The sequence below is a fragment of the Corapipo altera genome, unplaced genomic scaffold, assembly GCF_003945725.1.
Source record: "Corapipo altera isolate COAL_440 unplaced genomic scaffold, ASM394572v1 81, whole genome shotgun sequence".
In the NCBI taxonomy this organism is placed as follows: Eukaryota; Metazoa; Chordata; class Aves; order Passeriformes; family Pipridae; genus Corapipo; species Corapipo altera.
Window position 1 is genome coordinate 262,306 of NW_020884987.1, and position 21,671 is coordinate 283,976.

At 38.0% G+C, this 21,671-nt stretch overlaps 1 protein-coding gene across 6 annotated transcripts in view; it reads left to right on the forward strand.

Annotated features, from left to right (window-relative positions):
• GULP1 (GULP PTB domain containing engulfment adaptor 1) overlaps window positions 1-21,671 on the forward strand; it is a 153,926-nt gene that overhangs the window by 100,410 nt on the left and 31,845 nt on the right. For all 6 annotated transcript variants that reach the window (XM_027666159.1, XM_027666161.1, XM_027666160.1 and 3 more), the window contains exons 4-6: window positions 8,674-8,745; window positions 17,933-18,031; window positions 20,862-20,999. In XM_027666159.1, coding sequence (XP_027521960.1) covers window positions 8,674-8,745; window positions 17,933-18,031; window positions 20,862-20,999 — 309 coding nt within the window. The remainder of the gene's footprint in view (window positions 1-8,673; window positions 8,746-17,932; window positions 18,032-20,861; window positions 21,000-21,671) is intronic.

Sequence of the window (21,671 nt, forward strand, 5' to 3'; positions counted from 1 at the left end):
GCCGTTTTCTGTGCAAGTCAGAAGGAACTCAGAAAGATCACACACAGGGTGAAGCTGGATCACATTAGTCAGCAGTGTGCTCATTTGATGTGTTTTCTCTTGTTAGTCATCCTGAAGCTTTCAGGCAGTAACAAAGATACACCGCAGGAGGCTCAGCAGAGTTGTGAGTAGCAGTGGAGAAAGAGAAGGTAGTGGTTTGATGCCGTTGTTTGATGTTAGATGAGCCTGTGTTAGGTGTCAATAGTTCATGTACTGAAGCAAAAGAGCTGTAATAACTTGAGGAAGGTGCCTTTGGATAATCCACAGATATTCCCTGGCGCAGTAAAAGGAGCTGACAGATGCTCCTACCAAAAGAAAAGTAAATAATCTGTTCACATGTAAAAGCAAAAACTGGAAACACAGAGTGTGTCTAAGTTGAAACCCAGAGGATGAAGTTTGGAAGCATGTTGTTCTTTAATTTACTCCTTCATTACATCTGTAAATGGAGTGGGTTGGATCTCAGGAAAAGGTTCTTCCCCCAGAATGTGGATGGGCACTGAACAGGCTCCCCAGGGCAGTGGGCACAGCACCAAGGCTGCCAGAGTTCAAGAAGTGTTTGGATGACGCTCTCAGGCCCATGGTGGGATTCCTGTGCAGGGTCAGGAGTTGGACTTTAGGGTATTAAAGGGCCCCTTCCAACTCAGAATATTCTATAATTCTATGACTTTACTCAACCTCTGAGTGCAGGATTCTTTCATGTGGAGGCTAAAGACCGTTGCAGCACACATGAAGAAAGAATGCTGTCAAAAGAATGCGTGTGACCCAGTCACAACCAGGGAATGTATGATCAGAAATTACTTTTTTTCTCCTAGTGATAAATTTGCTCTCAGTACCATCTTCCCCTGCCCTTGTTTATTATATGCCAAATATTATTTATCAGCTATGGGAAGTGCACCTGGAATTAAAGTGAAAAGAAGCCTTCAGCATGATATACTACTAGTATTAGCATCACTGTCATTTGTGGACTGTTAAAACGTTCCTTTTTAAGCCCTTTTTGCATACATCAGAAGTTTTTAAAGAATTATCTAAAAATTTCTTGATCTCCTTAGATTTTTTTTTTCCTAGAAGCTCCTGAAATGCTGTAGAGATTTGATGCACTGAAGAAATACTGAATGTTTTTTCCTGTACAGCTGGTGTTTTCCACAGTGGCAGTCTTGACAAGACAAATGTTTTACCTTTTCTGCTTTTTTCTATGTACCAACCTACTCTTATCTGCCTTGTGGAGGTACCAGCTGTATTTCTTAACATTGTTTTATTTTTAGGATTGGATGCTTTAATGCAGGGAACAGCTTTGATAGCTGTATTGCACTGCAATTTGATTTTTGATTTTATCCTTGCTCACAGCCCCCTTAGCATATGACCATGCTGATCTCTCTGGGGAAGATTTAAGTTTTGATCATTTACAAAGTGGGTCTTAGGGTCTCCTGAAGTTCTGCTTACGAACAAATTATTTATGACGGTGTAAATATATACTTCTAGTGTTTTTCCTTTTTCTGTGCCATTTTCCCATCTGGCTGCAGATGAAAATGCAGTGGGACTTGAGGCAGAATGTGACCTGGTGTAATCATTCTCATTTTTTTGCCTTTAAAATTACACCAAGCTGTAGTCAACCTACTTGGTCCCCACATCAGGTTTCTTCCCAATCAGCAGCCACATAATTTCTCTTCTCGCCACATCTGAACAAGGGTTAGAAGACAGGTGTAGGCAGGATTAGGGTTGCCACATGTCCTCAGTTTCTCAGGCATCTTTGCCCAAATATTTCCAGGTATTCCTGTTTCCAGACATTTCCATCCAGGGGATGGTGAGGTGTCCTACTCCAAGGGTTGTCTGTGTCCACCACTGTTCAAAGATAGGTAGAGCTTTAGTTACCAAATTATGTTCTTTATTATTTATTCATAAATCCAAATTGAAAGACTGAAATGACTGCTTACAAGTTTGGTAGTGGAGAATTCTTAGTTACAGCACTTCAAGAGAACAGAAGAAAGTACAAATTAAATCAGTGTGCAAAGTACAAATTCAAAGTTGTTGAGAGGGTTAGTTAAAGTTAAACACAATGTGAGTTTTACACCACTGCATCTGGAAGTTTGCTTTAACTGTTACCTAATTATTTTACGTTCCTTTCTCTAATGCTCTCTTTCTTCCCCCCAAAAAATTCAATGGCTTATTAAATAGATTTTTTTTATATCCTAATTTCTGTAAATATTTTCACCTCTGTGTTTTCTCACATGCATTTGGCTTAATTCTATTGATGGATAAAATACCCGCTAATATTTGATTTCCATCAGAAGACCCTTTTTAAAATGTTTTTAATTGTGTATTCCTTAATTTTTCATGAATAGTGCTCAAACACTCCCTAAAAAAAATGCATAATTTTTTTTCCTGTGTCAGAGCCACCACTGGTGTGGAACATTACATGTCAGATGAGCAGAGGATATTCAGGGAATGTGCTGATGTCTGTGCCACTTTTCTATCTCATACTCCCATGTGGTGAGTTAGATTTCTGCTCTCATTTGAGCAGCAATCATGCCTGGTAGAGACAGTTGCTTTAAAATTGTCATTAGAAAAATGCTCCCCAAAAGGGAAAAATCCAAACACTTATGTGCTCTGGCAAAAACACGAAATTGTAGGAAAACAAGGAAGCTGTTGCGGGTGAGGAACTGGACTGTGGGGTGGGGAAAGAGAAGAAACCCAAAATAGAAAGAGGTGTATGTTTTATGGTCCATACTGTCCTTCTGCTGTTCAAGAGATGGAGAAGGTTCATGTAGGCAAGGCTGAGCAAAAACTATGCATGTTTTAAGAGGTGGTTCACAGCTTAGACGTTTGTTCTTCTGTTTTCTGCAAGGCTTCAAAACTAGTCTCACTTCTCCTTTATTCTTGTTTTGTGTCCTGTTGTTCTGATGTTATCACAATGTGGACACATTTGTCTTCCTTCCCGCAGTAAATCATCCTCCCTGTAGAATGGAGGAGATTGGAGGAGCTAATTTTTCAAATGTTGGCTGCAGGTATCCAGTAATTATTTTTTCATTTTTTTTCCCTTTCTTTATTGTATAAGTTTGGTAAGTACTATTTTCTTATAATTGCATTTAAATCTGCATGAAAGAGAACCTTTAATGTTCAGGGATTTCAGAATAATAAAGAAATGTGGCACTGCAAAAGATTGGGGTTTTTAAAGATTGAAATGTGAGGACAAAAGAAAACAGATGTTGTTTAAAATTAAAATATCCTACACTGCTCTCTACTGGAAGAGTGGAAGTCTACATTAAATATTCAAAAGTGCACCTAAAACTATTTCTTAGTCAAGTTTAGTGTTTGGGGGTTTTTTTTGACTCTGGTAAAACAAAATTTTCCAAAGCATGGATAGTCTTTTGTATCCATCTTAAGTTTTGAGAAAAGCACCTGGATATACTGTGAAAACAGTAAGATCTTGAGGGTCAAAATGTAAGCTTCCAGGGGGAAGAATTACTGGAGAGTGTCCTGCTAATGTCAAGGAAAAAAAAATGAACTGTTAACCTTCAAAATTCACCTGACCTTACTAATGGGCTGTATCAGAACAGCAATAGTCTCATCAGAACTGGAAAGGATCCTGGATGCCTGAAGCTACCCCATGTTTGAATTGATTTTTAAGTGAGCCAACAAAATAAAAGTATGGAAGATTCACCTTTTAGTCATTTCTCTAGCCAAAGCACAACTATAAAAGCAGTTTTAATAATGTCACTGTGGACTCGGACCAAACGTGTTTTGCCCACATAGAATGCACAGGAAAATTTTCATCTGCATTCTGCAGGAATGAAGGATCTCTGTGAGAGTTTGGTGTGTAAGACAGCCCTCCTGGCCATTACAGGGTGTGATTATTCTCCCAGTTGCTGTTGATGATAAAACTTCTGCTGATTTTAACATGTTAATTCTCTTGTGAATCTTTGCACGTGGAGTGAACACATCTGGTTGTCTGCTGATGTCAGATTATAAACAGTTTGATCTGAGGTGTTCATCTTGTGTATGACTGGTCAACAGCTCACTTTCTTAATGGCAAACATCAATGTACTTTAAAGGAATACTTAAATGGTTCTCACTGATGAGGTCTCTTGACCTCATAAATTTCTGGTTATAGAAAGCTGCAAGTGAAATCAGAATAAGTAATATATCAGAAAATTAATTTTTCATCAGTGAAAAATGTGTAGTAATTTACATGGGAAAAACATTGTTTTAGCTTGCTTTACGTTATATGAATATTAAAATGTCATCCTCTTCGAACTTCTTAAAGTATCCAATGAAAATTCAGTATAATCATGATGATCTTCTCATTAATAATAAAAAAATACATAAATATTTTAAAATACGAGTCTAGTGGCACGCCTAATTTATTGATCTTTTTTCTTTGAATTGGTTTGTTATGCATGAAGTTACACCAAACTCAAGAATAATCTTTTTCCTAGTTACAAGCAGTAAACATATGTAGCAGTCATATGTAAACATTTTCCAGCTCTGTTATGTGTTAGAACACATTACTTGTGTAAAGAACACTGAAGAGTTTAGTGCAGTTATTATTTTGCATATAGGATTAATAGTGAATGATCTAAAGGGAAACTGCTATGTTATTTTCTGTTTGTTGTGCAGTCAAGTGTAGGAGTTTTTAGCTTGACTCTCAGGAACAGTTACACTTCATATGAAGGTTGTTCTGCAGAAAGGAACCTGAAGTGCTGAAAACAACCCCACTGACTTTTCAAGTTCCCACCTAGAACTCTGTGATGGTTCTGCTCTCTGAAGAAGCCCGGGCTTGAAAAGGGAAGGTTCAGATTTACGCCCTTTTGCTTGGAATTTTTATTGGAGAAACCCTTCCACGCTCAGTGCTTGTGCTGTTCCTTCTGCAGCTGGGCTGAATTCCTGAGGTAGCACATATCTGCCCTTTGTGTTTGAAATGGCCATCTCCCCGTTTCGGGAGGCTGGTGAATTAGTTGTTATTTACTTTAGAAATCCCCAAGGTGGCAATGCAGCCTCCGTGTCAGAGACTGTACAAACACGGAGTCCTTTAACTAAAAAGTAAGTTGTAAAATCTCGGTTTTCAAAAATTCTAATATTTTCCCACTCTAAGACAGGGGTAAAAAGTATGAAAATCCATTTTTCTCTAGGTTTGAGAGATCAATAGATTAGTGAAAGGGGTTTTGTACATAGTAAGGCTGTGTTTGTATAGTCTTCTAGTAGTGTGTGTAAATGTATCACCTCTGTTTTAAGGAAAGCCTGTTGTTTTATTAATTTAGGATTACCTGTTTCTTGGGTCACTTGTGGGTTTAGCTGCAATAAAGCTACTTTTGGGGAAAATCTGCTGTTAATTGACCTCCTCTTTGACTGAGGCAGTCTCTGTTCTACAGAATGAGTGATTTCAGTGGGTCCAATGGAAATGGAGTTAATGTCTGGGCTATTGCTGGTTATAATGTCTCTGTTTTGCTTTGGGAGTGCTAGTTTAAGAAAGCTTGTTAAACCAGTTTGGATGTTTTTTAAGGGCCACTGTGAGGTTACATCTGTTCTGCTATTAAAAATGTTGAAGTCCCAGCTTTGCAAATAGATATATTTGCTCAGCTTAACTGATATGAGTGATACCATGCTAATTGGCACCTAATATTAAACAAAAAATGATGAGAGTTCACATGGAAAAGGCACAGAGCAGAGGAAAAAGCAAGCAATAACAAGCTTCCAGTTAAAACATTAGCTACTTAACCCTATATCGCACAGTCATTATTTTGTTACAATTTTGTTACGATAAACTTTTTCTGGTTTGAAATTCTGTCAATATTTTGTCCGCAAATAGGACAGTCCAATTAATACAAATATTCAGAATATTTCCCCTTAATTGCTGGTGTTCTCTATATTACTCTTACCAAAAATAAATAAATAAAAGAGAGGTTGAGCATGAAATGTGTAAACAATTTGAATGCTCCTGAATTTAAAAAATATAGGATTGCAATTAAAAGAGATACAAGTAGATACAAACACTACAATCCATGGCATGGCCTTATAATTTCTTATTGATATTAACATTTAAGGTACAAATCTTTGTCTATCTGGATTAAATGCATCTTGCTGTATTTTCCCACACTGAATAGTTTATTATGCATAAGCTCAAATTCCACATCCAGTTCAAAACTGCTGAGATCAATAGAAACTTCAGTAGTGATGCTTAATGTCAAAACTGACTCTCATCTGGAAAGACAGTGCATCGTAGATGACTGATTGAATTCTGGTGGGTTATGTTCCCTAAATACTGGTGTTTCTATATTCTCGAGTCTTGGTTGCTTACTTCTTTTGTAACCTGTTGAGCAAACCCAAAGGGTTTCTTCAGGTCTTGTCAGTCTTTGAAACCTGTGCTCACAGCAGTTTATCTTTCTGTTTACATCTCTACTTCACCCTCCTCTCCATAATCAGAAATGTTAATTTCTGGGTTGGGAGACATTACTATGAGCTTTAAAATTCAGTGACATTTAACAGATTCCCCAGCTGTGGCAGAAGTTTCATTTGATGCTTCCACTTTCTAAGGCAGTGATGTGAATTAGCAGGAGGCACAAGCCCCTGGGAAAACTGTGGTTGTGGAAGTTACTGTTCATGGAAAGGCTGGTTCGTTACTGGGATTCGTTGAATACAGCAAAGATATCTCCATCCTTTCTGGACTGTGAATCTGAGGAGAAAGCTGAGAAGAAAGTTGCGGGGAAATGACTCTGTTGCTTTTGAGGTGTCTTTTGCTATCTCGGATTTCAATTCTCCGGATGGGAGCAAGCAAATAAGAAACACAGGGCAGCCCTCTGCCCTTCTGGAGAAATAACTGCAGGTGAGGCAGCATAACCTGGGGCAATCTAGACGTGTGTGACCCAATTCCACCCAAAGCCTGACTCTAAATCTATCGAGAGGTACCAGGCTGCCTACACTGGCAATGTCTCTGGAGCTGCCAGTTTCAAAACTACCCAAATATTAGGAATCACACATGGAAGAAGCATGCTGAGCTGTCTTCCCCTTCTCCAGGGGCAGCAGTGACCTGTGTGCTCTGCTCACTGAGCCCTGTTCACACCTGCAGCTGTTATTTCCTGTGTTCATGCAGGATTCCTGCACAGTGTATCGTGTACCTGCTCACAAACTTGCAGCAATTTTACTTCTGCCCCTCACGTTCTGCCAAGTGTGGAGTGTATAAATATGCTTGTGTACAGGTATCTGGGATTATTGGCATTTCAGCATTCCCCTGAAATTCTTATTTGACCTTATCCATTCTTTTTCTTTTTTTTTCCCCCACATACACTTGCCCAATATTCACTCACCTTCCCTTTCTGTCTCTGCCATGTATAGTATACATAATGTCCAAGAGTCATTCCTCCTTCCCTAGATGCATTTTGTGCAGCTGTCACTTTTCCAGGGAAGATCACCACCTCTGTTTAAAGCCACCAGAGATGTTGCATGAAAGAAATTAAATAGCAGAGGTTTCTGCTTTGTTATTACAAACCCTTGCTGTCTGAGCTGGAGAATTGTAACAGCAGAGACCGTGGACAGCAGATGTGGGGGGGTGGGTGATTTACACACTGTTGTATGCAAGGTGGCACATCATATTTCAGAGTCAGCAGCAAATTTCCAATGAGGCTTAATCGTTGTTGGAGCTGCATAGTTTCTTTGCAGGAACAAAACTTGAGCCTACTCAAGCTTTTGAGTGTTTAATAGAATTTAAAACTTCAGAGTTACTCTGTCAAAAGCATCTGTAGCTTGGCAAATTTAAATTCCTTTTGAAACTGCTAGGACTTAAAAAATTTACATACCTCTGTGTGTCATGTTACACAAAACATTGTGCACTTTAGTGATAAAGTGAGGGGGGAGGTTCTTGCTACCACTGTTTTGGCATATACATGTATTAGTGTGGCTTCATGTGAAAATTGGGCAATTCAAAATTAAGGAATATATTACACAGATCAGCTTGAGGTGGGGGTTATCATACCTTTTGTAACAGTGTAGTAGAAGGCAAGCAAAACTGTACTGAACACAAAAGCATTCTGTTGTACAAATAAAGAAAGGGTAAGGTCCCTTTCTATATTAACAGGTGCATGTTTGGTTTTCATTAAAACCTCATTTGGTAAAAATATCAACTCTGGTCAAAATTCTTTGAATATGACCCTCACTTTTATGTAAGTTGGAGCCTAGTTTCTTTAAATCTATGAAATTACTGTACCAAGCATCTCTGAGAGAAAAATCAGTCCCTTTCATTTGTCTTGCATCACTGTATGAAAGTTTCAGCCGAATAGTCCAAATGACTGGCTCATGTTGATTCACAGAAGAATCTTCTATCAGTACTTTTTGTGCATTTTTTCATTATTTTCTAAAAGGAGATTACCAAAATAATGATTTCCATGTGGAAAAAGGTGCTTTACCCTCTATTTGCAGATTTGTATAGGATTTTTTTTTAAAGGTGATTTTAATAACTCTTATATTTGTCTAATTAGAATTTAATTCCTGTTATTCTCTTGATTAGAAATAGCCATATGAAGATTTGCTATTTGAAACAACTGCCTTTCCAAAATGTTTTTTGGAAATAGCTGGGAAATAAGATCACTTGAGTTGATTAGGCCTTTCAATGCATAACTTACTGCTCACAAATTGCAATCTTTTCAGTTCCTTGGCAGTACGGAAGTGGAGCAGCCCAAAGGCACTGAAGTTGTAAGAGATGCTGTTAGAAAATTAAAGGTAAGAAAGAATTTTTAATGAAATACAGATGGAATGTGTTCTTGACCTGTTTTCACAGCTGAGACACTTTGTACATTTTCTAGGTAATTTCATTGGTTCTAGAAGCAGTTGCTTTTAGTAATCTCTTCACTGGTGTGTTGGCTCTTCTTTATTATGTCTGTATTGTCAGGTCTTCAGCTATAAAAATATTTAGGTCTCTTACACATTAAACAATTATGTATAAATATTTATGAAGTTAACGTAGTTTGTTCGGTAATACTTGTTCTTTGGAAACTTTAGGGCTTCATTAATGCAAACTGAGGTGGCAAGAATTCGTTTTAGCTGCCATCCCCACTTCAGGGCTGATTCACACCGATGGCTGAGAAAATCAGACTTTTACAGTTTCTTCTTGGCTGTGCGTCCTCAGGCACTGAGGGATTTGGTGGACAACTAGAAATATCCCAGTGAAATGACCTGTTGAGTGTTGTTAACTGATAACATGGCTTGAACTTGACGGTTGAGTGACAGCTGATGTGCTCGGAGCCCTTCAGGTGCCGGGAGCTGCAGCAGGGAATGCTGATTTCCCTGCCCTGCTCACACCCACTGCTTTGGAATTGTGCTGCTTCATGCTCAACTGCTTAGAACTGCTGGAGCTTTAGTTTATTTAGATGGAACACCTCCCTACTCTGGCACTTTCCATTACTTTTTTTGGGGCTTTTAAATACGTTTCCTTGGAAAATCGGCAGGAAACTTTGGGAATTAATATTGAAAAATTCGATTCTGTGCTATTGCCAAAATAAAAAGGGGAAGAAAGAAGACATGAAATTACTCACGTAGCTCAGCTTTTAAAACTGAAGTTTCCCTTGAATAAGCCATCTTTACACGATTGATCAATAATTGTATTAAGGGATTGAAACAGAAGTTCTTAGGCCTTGTTTTTGCTCTACCAAAAATAGTACAGCTGCCTATAAAAGTTTGTTTATTCAATTCTTAAAGTGTTTTGTGCCAAAAAAGATTTACCTGTTGCTGTTAGAGCCATAATTGCCTATTTATCAACTACTGAAACAATTACCTTTCCAAAATGTTTTTTGGAAATAGCTGGGAAATAAGATTGCTTGAGTTGATTAGGCTTTTCAATGGATAACTTACTGCTCGCAGTTTTCACAAACTTGAAAAACTTTTTTTCAAGTGCTCTAGGCTAAGGTAAGTCTGACCCTTTCTTAACCATTACAGCATTCTACCAGTGAAAAAAAATGTGTGGGGTTTTGTGCACCTTATGCAGTTTATGGCTAATACTGGAGTGAAGCCTGTCATGTTCCTTGTTTTGTGTTTATAAAATTCCAACACCCCGTGCAAAGTTAATTCTGTGCAGATTTGTCATGATGATAACCTGCAATGGGGAAGCTTTGATTATATTTATGATGTTTTATCAGGCTTTTCCTAAGTAAAACAGCTGCTAAGTGTCTCTCTCTCACTGGTAGAACTCCAGACTAACCTGTAGGAAGAGCCAGAAATTTTGTGTATATATATTTTTGGTGTCACTGGAGTATGCTGATATCTGTTCTAACTTTTTACACCTGTTCCCTACGTAAACCACCTTGGAGACAGATGTCCGAATAGTTGCTGCCAGAATCACTCCATTTTCTTCAGGTTTGGAATTTTGGAGCTTAGATGTCAAGTATTATATGTGATCTTACGTAATCATAACTTTATTAGAAAACTTCCAAAGTAATTAACTAAAGGCAGCTTTTGGAAGGACTTGAAAAATCTTGGAACAGAATTCAGAGAACAATAAAATAGTTTTAAGTTTGAAACAATCGCCAATTAATTGAATACTCATTTCAGCACTGACTTATGTTGTGTATTGTATTGTTTGAAAAGAAGCCTCGAGGTATTTGGTTTTATTATTAAGCACATGTCTGTAATTTGTTTTTAGAAAATCCTAATTGAAAATTTTAAAACCAATTAAACGAGCTTGAAAGCTAATGCCTTATATTGAAAGAAATGTTGGATAAATGTATTTAAATAAAATATATGGTGATTTGTGGGGTAGGAGGGTTTTTAGAAGATGCGTAGCTTGTGATGCCATGTTTATAATTTTTAAGTATGTGGATTTGGTTTTAATCACATTGTTAATCATAGTTTATTGTTAATTAAAATTAATAGATAGCAGAAAAACAACTGACACTTTCTTGATGTCTGGAGCTATTTTTACAAGTGACATGCGTCACATTAATAACCTTTTGAAGTCATGTGCTTACAGTGATATATAGACCATGAAATACTGTCACCATAAAGTATTTTTCTTGAGCCATCATGTCATCAAACTGTGTCAGAGTAGAGATTTGATATACAACTCCTTACTTCTTTAAATCATAAGCCCTGAACTCCCTTAGCACGGGGACTCTTGGCTTGCCCAGCACAGAATTTGCAGCTGCCATTCCAAGAACTGGCTCTTCCCAGCAGGTGGAGCTGACGTTCTGCAGAAACACAAAATAACTTGGAGGAACTTTCTTTTTGATGCCTCATTGTGCTTCTTTTATCCCAAATACTACTTTTGCATTTTCTTGACGATTCTTTCTGGATCAGCTACAATTAGAAGATGCAGTTTTTTTGAGCATCTATGTTTAATTTTTCTTGAGGGTTCTCCAGTGGTTTCATCGAGCTGGGATTTCCCCTTGTGTTTTCAAAGTTCTTGGAGCTGTACTGCAGGAGGAAGAAGAAAGCTGTACACTAATGCTTTAAAATGTGGGGGTTTATTTGCAAGAAAAAGGTGAATTTATTACAAACAAATTTTTTCTTTCAAGTTCTCTAGTGAAACTAATTTCTAGAATGAAGCAAAAACTAAAGAACCAAAAAAACTAAAGAATCTTGGTAGCAAGATGCTGTATCCAAATGTGCCTATATTATTCAAATGTCTAAATGTTGTCAGATCACAGTTTATTTTATAAAGTGAAATGATTACTCTCCTTGATTGATGAAGGCTATACAACTCCTAGGTCAGGAATGAATTTGATCCTTTTTATAAAGTGCTTGAAGGGTTACCAGAGGTGAGAACACTTAGATCAGCAGAACACATGGAAAGGGAAGCACAACCAGACCAGTGGTAAAAAAAACAGCAGGGAGGGGTGTTAGGGAGAAATCAGAAGTAAACACCTGAGTTTGGGGTTGTTCCTTTTATGGTCTTCCATGGGATGCTTTTGTGAGGGCCAAACTTAAGGCTGTTCTCTTACCCAACTTTCAACTCAACATCCGTTTCTCTTCCATTGTAAGTGGAGATGACCAGACATAAAGTAAATAGAATTAATCACTTTGAAACCACTTGAAATATTCTTCATCAGCTCCTTGACCCACAGGGATACACAAAGTGAAGAGTGCTCTTTCACACAAGCTGTGATGTGTCCTGCTGCTGCCCTTAATGGGCCATCAGTGGATGTTGTTCTGAGCTCTCTTTCCTCTTAAAGCTGGGTTTCATTTGTTGTTGCAAGGAGAGAGGAGAGTGGAGTACAGGGAATCTTTTAATATTGGGATAAAGAAGTTTCCAGCCAAGCCTTACAGCCATGACTGTTCTTTTTGAAGTACCGGAGAAAGCGGAATTTGTGGTTCAAGGACCGGTCAGGGACAGCCTAAGGACCAAAGAAAGTAAGATGAGAAGAATTGAATAAGAAAATACCTGTTTACCCTCTCTCAAAAAAAACCCTAAAATCCAACCCTGCCCCAGCCCACCAAAAAGAAACCCAAAAAGCAAAACCAACCAATCAAAAAAAAAACCCACCACCAAAAAACCCTCAACAAACCCCCAAACTTCCATGCCACCAAACAAAATAACATCCAGAAACCCTCTAAACCAAACAACAACAAAAAAGCAACCCAGCCCCAAATAAAACAAAACAAAAAAAAACGACTTCAGGAAGTAAGAGATGGAAAAAAAGACTGCAGTGCATTGTCTTCTACACTGTGGTTAATAGATAGATAGTCTTCCTCTCAGTCCAGTGTGTGTTAGGAGAATAAAGTACAATATATTCCGTAGAAATGGACTTCTGGATAGCTTTTTTCCTACCCTGACACTTACTGAGAGATGCAGTTTTACATATCAGTGGCTTCTTCCTCCTTTTCCTCTTCTTGACAGCTGTTTTTCAGAGGTTATAATTTCATTATACCCACATGAAAGGTGCACGAGAGTTTGTACCTTAACATGACCAGTAAGATGACATGGAGACACTGGAGAAGAAATAGGGGCTGTTGGGTTTTTTCAGGCATCTTCCCTTATAATGAGTGTTGTGATGGAAAAAGGAGGAAATGCACCTTCTCAAAGCTCATACAAAACTGTTTCTCAGTTTATACAACTACACTGCCCTCAAACAGACACATTTTAAGATGTCTGCATGAAGTGCAATGTCTGATGTCTCACTGGGAGCCTGAATAAAATGAAGGAGTTGAGCCTCTGATCCCTGGGCTGAAGATTAGCACCAAAATCACAGAAACATCTACCTTTTGCTATCTCAGAGTATCTTGAATATACTCTTGAACTGTGCAGTGAGGTGTAAATATTAAATAGAAGAACATAGTTTTAATTTGTGTATCTTTAATGCATATGATTTGTTTTAACCATTTTTTTTTAGCTACAATTCCTGACTGTTTTGAAAACATGATTTTTTTTTCCTAATGTTATTTCTCTTCATCATGGTTTGCTAAGACTTGATGCACAAGCATGTCAAATTAATTTTAATAAGAGTCTCATATTATCCAATTTTCCCTGATACTGTAATAAAAGATGAGATATACAAGAGGTTTTCTATTTTTATTTTTAAAGAAAAACCGCAGAAAATAGATTTATTTGTATGTGTTGCTTTCCCTAAAAGATGCAACAAAAATATGATGCTAATTCTAAAGCAGTTAAACCAATGCTAGCCCATCCCACTGAGCTGCACCAAATCTGGGTGTCTTGCCTGAGAACATTATATGTATAAAGTAACAGCTTAAGAATTTGGCCCATCGTGTCTCTCCCCAAGCCATGCTGTGATTCATTATAATTTTATATCATCGTCCAGTTGGATGCCAATGGGAGGCTGCAGATTTTTACCCTCTTAAATAATCTTGTTTACTGTGTGAGATACAACTTTTACTTTGCTTCAAATGCATGCTGAAAGGAGAAAATAATAATGTTTGTACCTCTCCCAGGTCCAGAGGTCCCCCAAGGTCCTCTTTAAGTGAAAGGAATTAGTAGAAAAAAAGTAGAGGAAAAAAGGGTAAATCAGCTGATACCTGACTGAGAGCTGGGATGTGCTGCTCAAACCACACACAGGTTTGGGACGTGGCTGAACTTGGCATTTTGGAGAAGGTCAGCTATGAAAGAAATTGCTGCTCAGTATCTCTGTGTTATCTGTTATCACACGGGACAGGGAGTGGGCAGGAAAAACACTAAGAAAGGAACTGCACCAATTTTTACAAATTTATCTACATGTGCTGCTTGGTCGCTGTATCCCATTAAACCTTTAATTAAAAAGCTCTTTTGTGTGGATGTCTGTGTTGAAGAAATTATTTCATTTTTTTATTTCACTACTAGCTTTTTTTTCTTTTATTTGATGGGGTTTCTCATAAAGTAGGTTTCCAACCCTCTGCTAACTTTTGCAAATATGCTGTTATTTTTCTCCATTTGAAACCCTCAGACCATAAAATTCGAGTATTTTCTCACAGGCATCTGATGCAGTGCAGCCGTTGTTGTCTTCTTGGGGATCTCTTAGAAATACCCAAGGATTGCATTCCTTTTTTCTGTTTTCATTTCATGAGAAGGTCCACATGAAGGAAGGGGGAAGGCCTGCCATGTTCTCAGGGCTTTCTCAATTCCATCCTCACAGGGTGGTCTCTCAAGAAACAAAGTTTGTTCCCACAGGTGGGATTGGCAAAGTTGCCTGGATGAAAACAAACCAGCTCTGTGGTGGTGCCAGTCTGGTGTTCTGGCTGGGGAAGTGTTCCCTGAGTTATTTGCCCCTCCATCACCCTCCGTGATCTGGAAGCTTCTTCTGCACTGATTTTAGATTTCAGATCATTAGTTGTTTTCCTCCTCCCCTTTATTCCTCTTACTTTTTTCTGCCTGCAGATTTTATCAGTAATTATTTTTTTCTCCTGGTCATTGTTCAGTAATGTCATGCTTAAGAAATAAACCCTGCTGGAATACATTAGAAACATATCTTCCCAATGACAATTTCCTGTTTATAGCTGCATCTGGAGACTAATGTAACTAACTTAACTAATTCTCTCTTTCTGTTGCTTCATTTGCTTAAATATAGTGGCATACAGAATTCAGATGCTTTGTCTGCTTTGAGAAGCTACATTTTTTGTAAAATCCATATTGATCATGAATAATTTTATCTCATGTGAAATATCGAGTTCTTGAACTTGATTTGTGCCTTTTGGGAGTGGAGACGTGGTAGGGTCAGTTTGTTTACCCTTTTTTTAGAATTGGCACAGAACTGTCTTCTGGAACTTCCTCAGTGTTGTAAGTCTTCTTGACTACTTGGAGCAAGCTTTGGCCAGCTGTTCTAAAACTTGTGCAAGTTATTCACATCACTTATTTTTAAAAAGTTTTCACGTTGTAGCTGTTGTTCAGGAGCAACGAGATGATTACCATCAGAAAATAGTGCATTCCATCATCATTCTCAATACATACCATGGCTACAACTCAGTAAAGTCAAATATTTATGCCCCCTCTTCATTCCTGCACAGAAGTACTTGTGCTTGGCTTGATTATAAAGGGACATTTCCAAAAATCAGGATTCACTCAAGTTCAAGGCTGTTCTAATTTAAGTTTTATATTCATCTTGGAGAAAAAAAAAATCCATGCTAATAAAACATTGATTGGCCTATATTTTTTTCCTATTTTTTAAAAGCACAGACAAGAAGTAAACAAGTGAAATTTGCATTATAAGATTTAAGTCAGATTTTTTGGGGTGGAGAGTTAACTAAAGAAAAAATTTTTATCAAAGAAAATTATTTTTTTTCCTGTAGTACATTTGAATTGTCCTATAAAGTCAAGAAATATTGTTGGCCAAGATGCTGTAAACTAGCAATTATGTTTTTAAATTTTATTTTCTATATAGATTAAAAAAAAAGATGAAAATAGGCATATGGGATGACCCACCTTAATTCAAAGAAGGGGATTAAAGTGTATTAAGAGTTTACATATTCAAGAAGTGAGATTAAAGATAAATAGGAGGACAGGAAAAGGATGTGTTGCTAATATACATGATACTGAAGTGAGGCAGAACTAGAAGTTATGTTAGATTTGCTTGAGTTTTGAGTAGTTGGGTTTCATAAAATATTTGGCCAATGACTGTGGCAGTCCCAGCTGTTGAAATGCAAAATGGGTATTTAGATTTAAGAGTTGGTTTTGAGAATGGCACAGAGTGTTTAGGTGTGGGTTGTTGTTTGGGAGTTTTGTGGAGGTGAAGGGCATTGTTTGTTTTACCAGGTGTATGATACTTATCAGCTGCTGTGAATCACTAATCAGTAAATAAACTGTCTGGATAAGTCATGTAAAACAGGTTCATTTTGTGCTTTTAGGATGGTTCTCAAAACTAGTTAATAATTTATGTCAACAAAACTGACTCTTAAGGAAACTGAGACAACAGGGATGGAGACAGACATACTCTGTGACAGGACACCACTGAAAGATTTTCCAAGTACTAGTTGCAATAGAAACAGAGCAAAAACCCAAACCTTCAATTAATCAAATGAATAACGAATTTTAATCAGAGTTTTTAGGTATTTGTGGGACAGGTATGTGTTGGCTACAGCCAAGCCCTTCACAGTCACAAGGTAATTCAGGCTTGCATCTTGCAGGTCTAACCCTTCTGAAGATAGGGCAGCACCCTTGGTGACATCCTGGACTCTTTATGCCACTAAAAGTCATTGTCCACATTGACTTCTCGTACTGATGGTGAATTATGCTCTCCGTTATTCTTGAGTGGGACCATTGAGGACAATGTGTTCAAACATAAAGCTCTGAAGCAGAATCCAACTCCTCTGGGCCTCAGTGAATCATCATCCTTATTTATGCCGTTCCAGGCTGTTAAAGACCTGAGAGGAAAAAGGCTGGTAACAGAACAGAATATGGAGCAATTCCATATATTTGCTGTGAAAGTTACTCAAATTCAGGGCAATTCTTAACTGCTATGCAGGAACAAGTTTTAGACACTGCTGATTTTATATGCAGTGTTCATGAGAGAAAGATAAGTCCAACTTAACAGCTAGAAAAGAAGATATAAAAGGATGGGAAATGTGTTGAATAGGACACATTACCCAACCCTGTGATACAAAGGGTTGTCTAGTAGTGGACTGCTGGCAGATTAATTCTGGGAATAAAATAGAAGAGATCAAGTACTTCTTAGGTGTTGACAGCAGCAGTGCTTTCAAACTGACCCTGTTGAAAAGAACTGTGATATGGTTTGAAGCTGGCTCCCTGCCAAGTCTCCAAACCTTACCACAAGAGTTCCCCCCCCCCCAAACCTCAGGGAGAAGAGGGAGAAAAACAACCAAGAAAACCTGCAACCTCCATCTCCCAAGGCCGACAAGGCCTTACCAGGCCTCGCTCCCCAACACGGCAGACTCAACAGCAGGGAACCTGCACCTCCAAGCCGCCGGAAGGAAAGAGGGCGAAGGCCTCTCCTCCTTTCTTCTTATAGTCTGGCTTACATAAAAATCGTAGGGAATACTGGGTAAATCTAGACCCTCCTTTGTTACAAACTGGTCACCAAGGAAGGGCTAGACCAAACTACCACAACTGATTTCCTTAAAGGATCATCCAGGAAGTACCCCCTCCATGCACGGGAACAGAAGTGAGGGTGGAAATAGTGGGTTGTGGAAAACACAACAGTAACAAGCTGAAAGGGTTCATGTTTCTACTGGTCTTGTAGAAATGTCAGGAAAAAGCTTAAACCAAGTGCATAAACAGCAAATAAAAGTTTCTAGAGAACATCCTAAGTAATTTTAAAATACTTTTTCTTGAATTATGGGAGTATTCAGCAGTCAGGTCTGCTGTTCTGTGCCCAGCTGAGACTTTGGGGTTGGTTGGTGTTGTTTGTAAGAAGCTTTCTGAAGAAGGAAGGAAACAACTTCAAGTGGCAAGAGTTGAGAGGAAATGAGAATTAATTAAAAAAAAAATAAACCTACTGTTAATGTGATTGCTGTTGTTTTTTTCGTCTTCTAGTTTGCAAGACATATCAAGAAATCTGAAGGCCAAAAGACGCCCAAAGTTGAATTACAAATCTCAATCTATGGTGTAAAAATCCTAGATCCTAAAACAAAGGTAAGAAACTTAGGTGTGTTTTTTGTGCTAAACTAGCAACTATTGATTTCATTGTTTTCAATGTTTTTATTTTTTGTATATTTTAAAGTATTATAATGAAAGATATTCTGTTGATGGAAAAAAAATCTTTTAAAATAACATTTTTTGTTGTAACGTGTTTCCAGGAAGGTACAACTGATAGTCCTGAATGTAGACAGTACCTAATATTGTATTTAATTTTTTTTAATCCTTTCACAACAGAATTTCTAAATTTTGAGGAAGATGAAAACAGTGTGGTGAATAAATGTTAACACCACATGTGATAAACCCATTTCCAACTCGTCACTGTCGTGTAGCTGCCACATGTAGGTGTTTGCAGGTGAATGAGGAGACAGTTTGTTTGCAGTTACTCATTCTTTGTGCTGCTGCTTTGGCAGTGCACCTCTCTTTCTGTTACCTGTTCTTTTTTTTTCTTATTTTCTCGTGATCGTACTTTTTTTTATTGTACCCCCTCCTTCCTAGAGTGCCTATGTTTCTCAGGTGTGTTGCTATAAACTTCATGTAGCAGGCTATAAGCACTACTGTAGACTTTTCCTGCCTTTTCAGCAGTGAAATCCATTTTCTATTCCTTTGTTTTCTCTGGTATTTTGGAAGGGGTTACACAGAATCATCACAAAATCATAGAATGGCTCATGTTGGAAGGGACCTTAAAGACCATCTCATTCCAAAGCCCTGCCATGGGCAGGGACACCTCCCACTAGCCCAGGTTGCTCCAAACCCCATCCAATGTGACCTTGGACACTTCCAGGGTTGGAGCAATAAAACATCCTCCTCACAAACTTCAAAGGGGAATAAGGAGATAAATATAAACGAGCTGAAAAGTATTTGTTCAATAGTCAGCAATTCTTAACACCTGCGTGTTCGTAAATCTTTTATACATACATTGAATGTCAAATTTGAATGAACCTTTTGTTACTGTTTCTTAATTCTGGAGTAATTGCGGCATTCAGACAGGGGCACTACCTCTTCTCCAAAGGCTGTTGCTACTTGCAACCCATTTTCACCTCAGACTCTTGATGCAACCACAATTCAACATAACAGTTCACACATAAGCAGAGCAGCCAAGAAATATTGATGTCAGGTTTAGTTGCAGCTTTTGCATCTTCCTCATGCCGTCAGGCAGAAAGGGGTATTAAACCCCATATCCTGGCAGCAACTGCTTTAAAATAACAGTTTTAAATGCCAAAATATGTTAGTGTTCCTAACTCCTCCTGCAGAGATTAACAGAAAGCTGTGGGATAGATGTTCCTGGGGGAGTAGGAACATTCTAATTTCTTAGCAATGCTGTTATTACAACTCCACTAGTAATCAACTGTGAGTAGTCTTTTTAGCTCCCCCACTTTGTTGCTGAAAGCTACATGTAAGTATAAATTTGAATCAAGTTTTCCTTCTTTTTGCACAATTTATAGGTGCTTTAGGAAATTACTTGAATTCCATGTTATCGCTAATTAGAATAACTTTTTGGGGTGTGTTGTGGAAACAGATCTCTTCAGTATTGTTACAGAGGAATATTGGTTTATATTCACATGATGACCATTAATTGCAGTAGAAACAAGAGGCCTGATCATGTATCAGGACCTGGCTCTATACTTGGCACTCAAAAAAGGGAGGATTACAGAAAAGTGGTTCTGTCCTTAAATGAGATAATACAGTTATATGGATCTGTAAACCCAACAGTGTCAGGAGAAGCCTGTGTTATTCTTTGTGAGTGTTAAAGAGCTATGAGAGAAGGAGGTTAAATAAGAGAGATTTGGGACATGGGAGAAGTCAAATACACAGAACAAGAGCTAAGAACATTTTCTCTAAAGACTGAGAAAATGAACTCAGTTGGGGAAGGGGGAAAGATTGCCCACATGGTGCATTTTTTGGCTACATAATTGTGTGCTGAGGGGACATGCCTTTGTTTATGAGCTTGCAGCAATCTGGGAACCCCAGGGCTGCACAGAGGCTTTCTTTTTTTTAAGAGATAATAGCTCACATCTAAACGACATATTTTCCTTTAAAGCAAATGCTTCTTTCCCATGTAATAAGCCAAATAAAATAAAATACCAAGAAGAGACTTGGTGAAGAAAAACAACAAAAAAAATGGTTGAGATAGTTTATTTCAGTCTTTTCAAGCTCTCTCATCTGAAGAGTGTCGCCACCACTTTTTGAACAGCTTGAACTTGCTTTTTAATGGAAAACAAAATATAGTAGCAAAAATATACAAATAATAATGTTTAAAAGCTGCTTATCTCGCACCCTAAGTAAGAAATTATTTAGATGTGAAATTTATTTCTCTGTGCCCCTGTATTTGGGTAACAAAGTCATTTTATTCCAGTTTTCTATATTTTAGGAAGCAAGGTAAGGACTCATTTCAGTAAAACCACTTTAACAAACCTTGGGAGATGATGAAATCTTATTATGGTGTGCACCTGGAAAAAGAACAGATTATTGTACATAATCAGGCTCTAAATAAATTGCACAGGGACACAAGGCAAAGTAAAACCAATTTTCTAGCGCAGAAATTACTGTCCAAATAAATTCTTCCAGACAAATTCTGTCCAAATAAAATCTTCCTGTTTACATTCAGTACAAATACGAGCATTTTTTAGGAGATGAGTTTGCTAACTTCTGTTTTACTTTAAGTCCATTTTCAGGCACTCTCATGTACAGTGAGAGACATTTAAAACTGTCACTGCAGCTTGTTCACATATAGGTACTTGAACAGAGATTTACTTTATGCTTTTATTTCTTTTATCCTAAGCATGTATAGTAATATCTGAAAAATTAAATTTCTGTTTATTTGCAGGAGGTCCAGCATAACTGCCAGCTCCATAGGATATCGTTTTGTGCTGATGATAAAACCGACAAGAGAATATTTACTTTCATATGCAAAGACTCGGAATCTAATAAGCACCTGTGCTATGTATTTGACAGTGAAAAGTGTGTAAGTATGCAAGATACTTTGCAAGGTGGCTGTTGTGGTGATTGGCCTGCCTTGGAACAAAGCAGGAAAGGTTCATGAAATAAAGGCGCTTTTCACGTGCCTTTTCACCGGGGCACAGTGGTTGAATTTTTCACGTCCGTGTAGTGTCTCAAGACTTAGATGCATTGATTTAAAGAAGAGTATCTTTCTTCCATAGCCTGAGGTGGTTTTCTGGTACAATTGTTCTTACCACTCAGCTCAACACCCTGGGAGAAGCATCTACAATGCTCCTGGAGAACAGGCTCCATCCCACCAAGCTAGAAGTGTTTGCACGGCTGTTTTGGGGAGATTGCTGCAACCCTGTGGCTGAGATACCCTTTCAGGCTTTTCTGCTGGCATGTCTGTCTCAATTTTTTGGGGGTGTTTTTTTGTTGTTGGTTTTTCTGTGGTTTTGTTTTGTTTTGTTTTGTTTCTTAAAAAAACTCAAGGTTCTCCCTTCTCTGCCCACCCATCCCCACATCTCTCAAGGTTGTTGATCCCAGGACATGCAACAAGAAAATTCATTGCACCAGCTACTGAAATGCTCTTGTGTCTCAGACAGAGCAGGGCAACTGTTCAAAAATGTGCAACAGCAAAAACAAAAATAAAAAAAATAATACTTTAGGACAGGAAATTAAGAAAATGGTGTCTAGT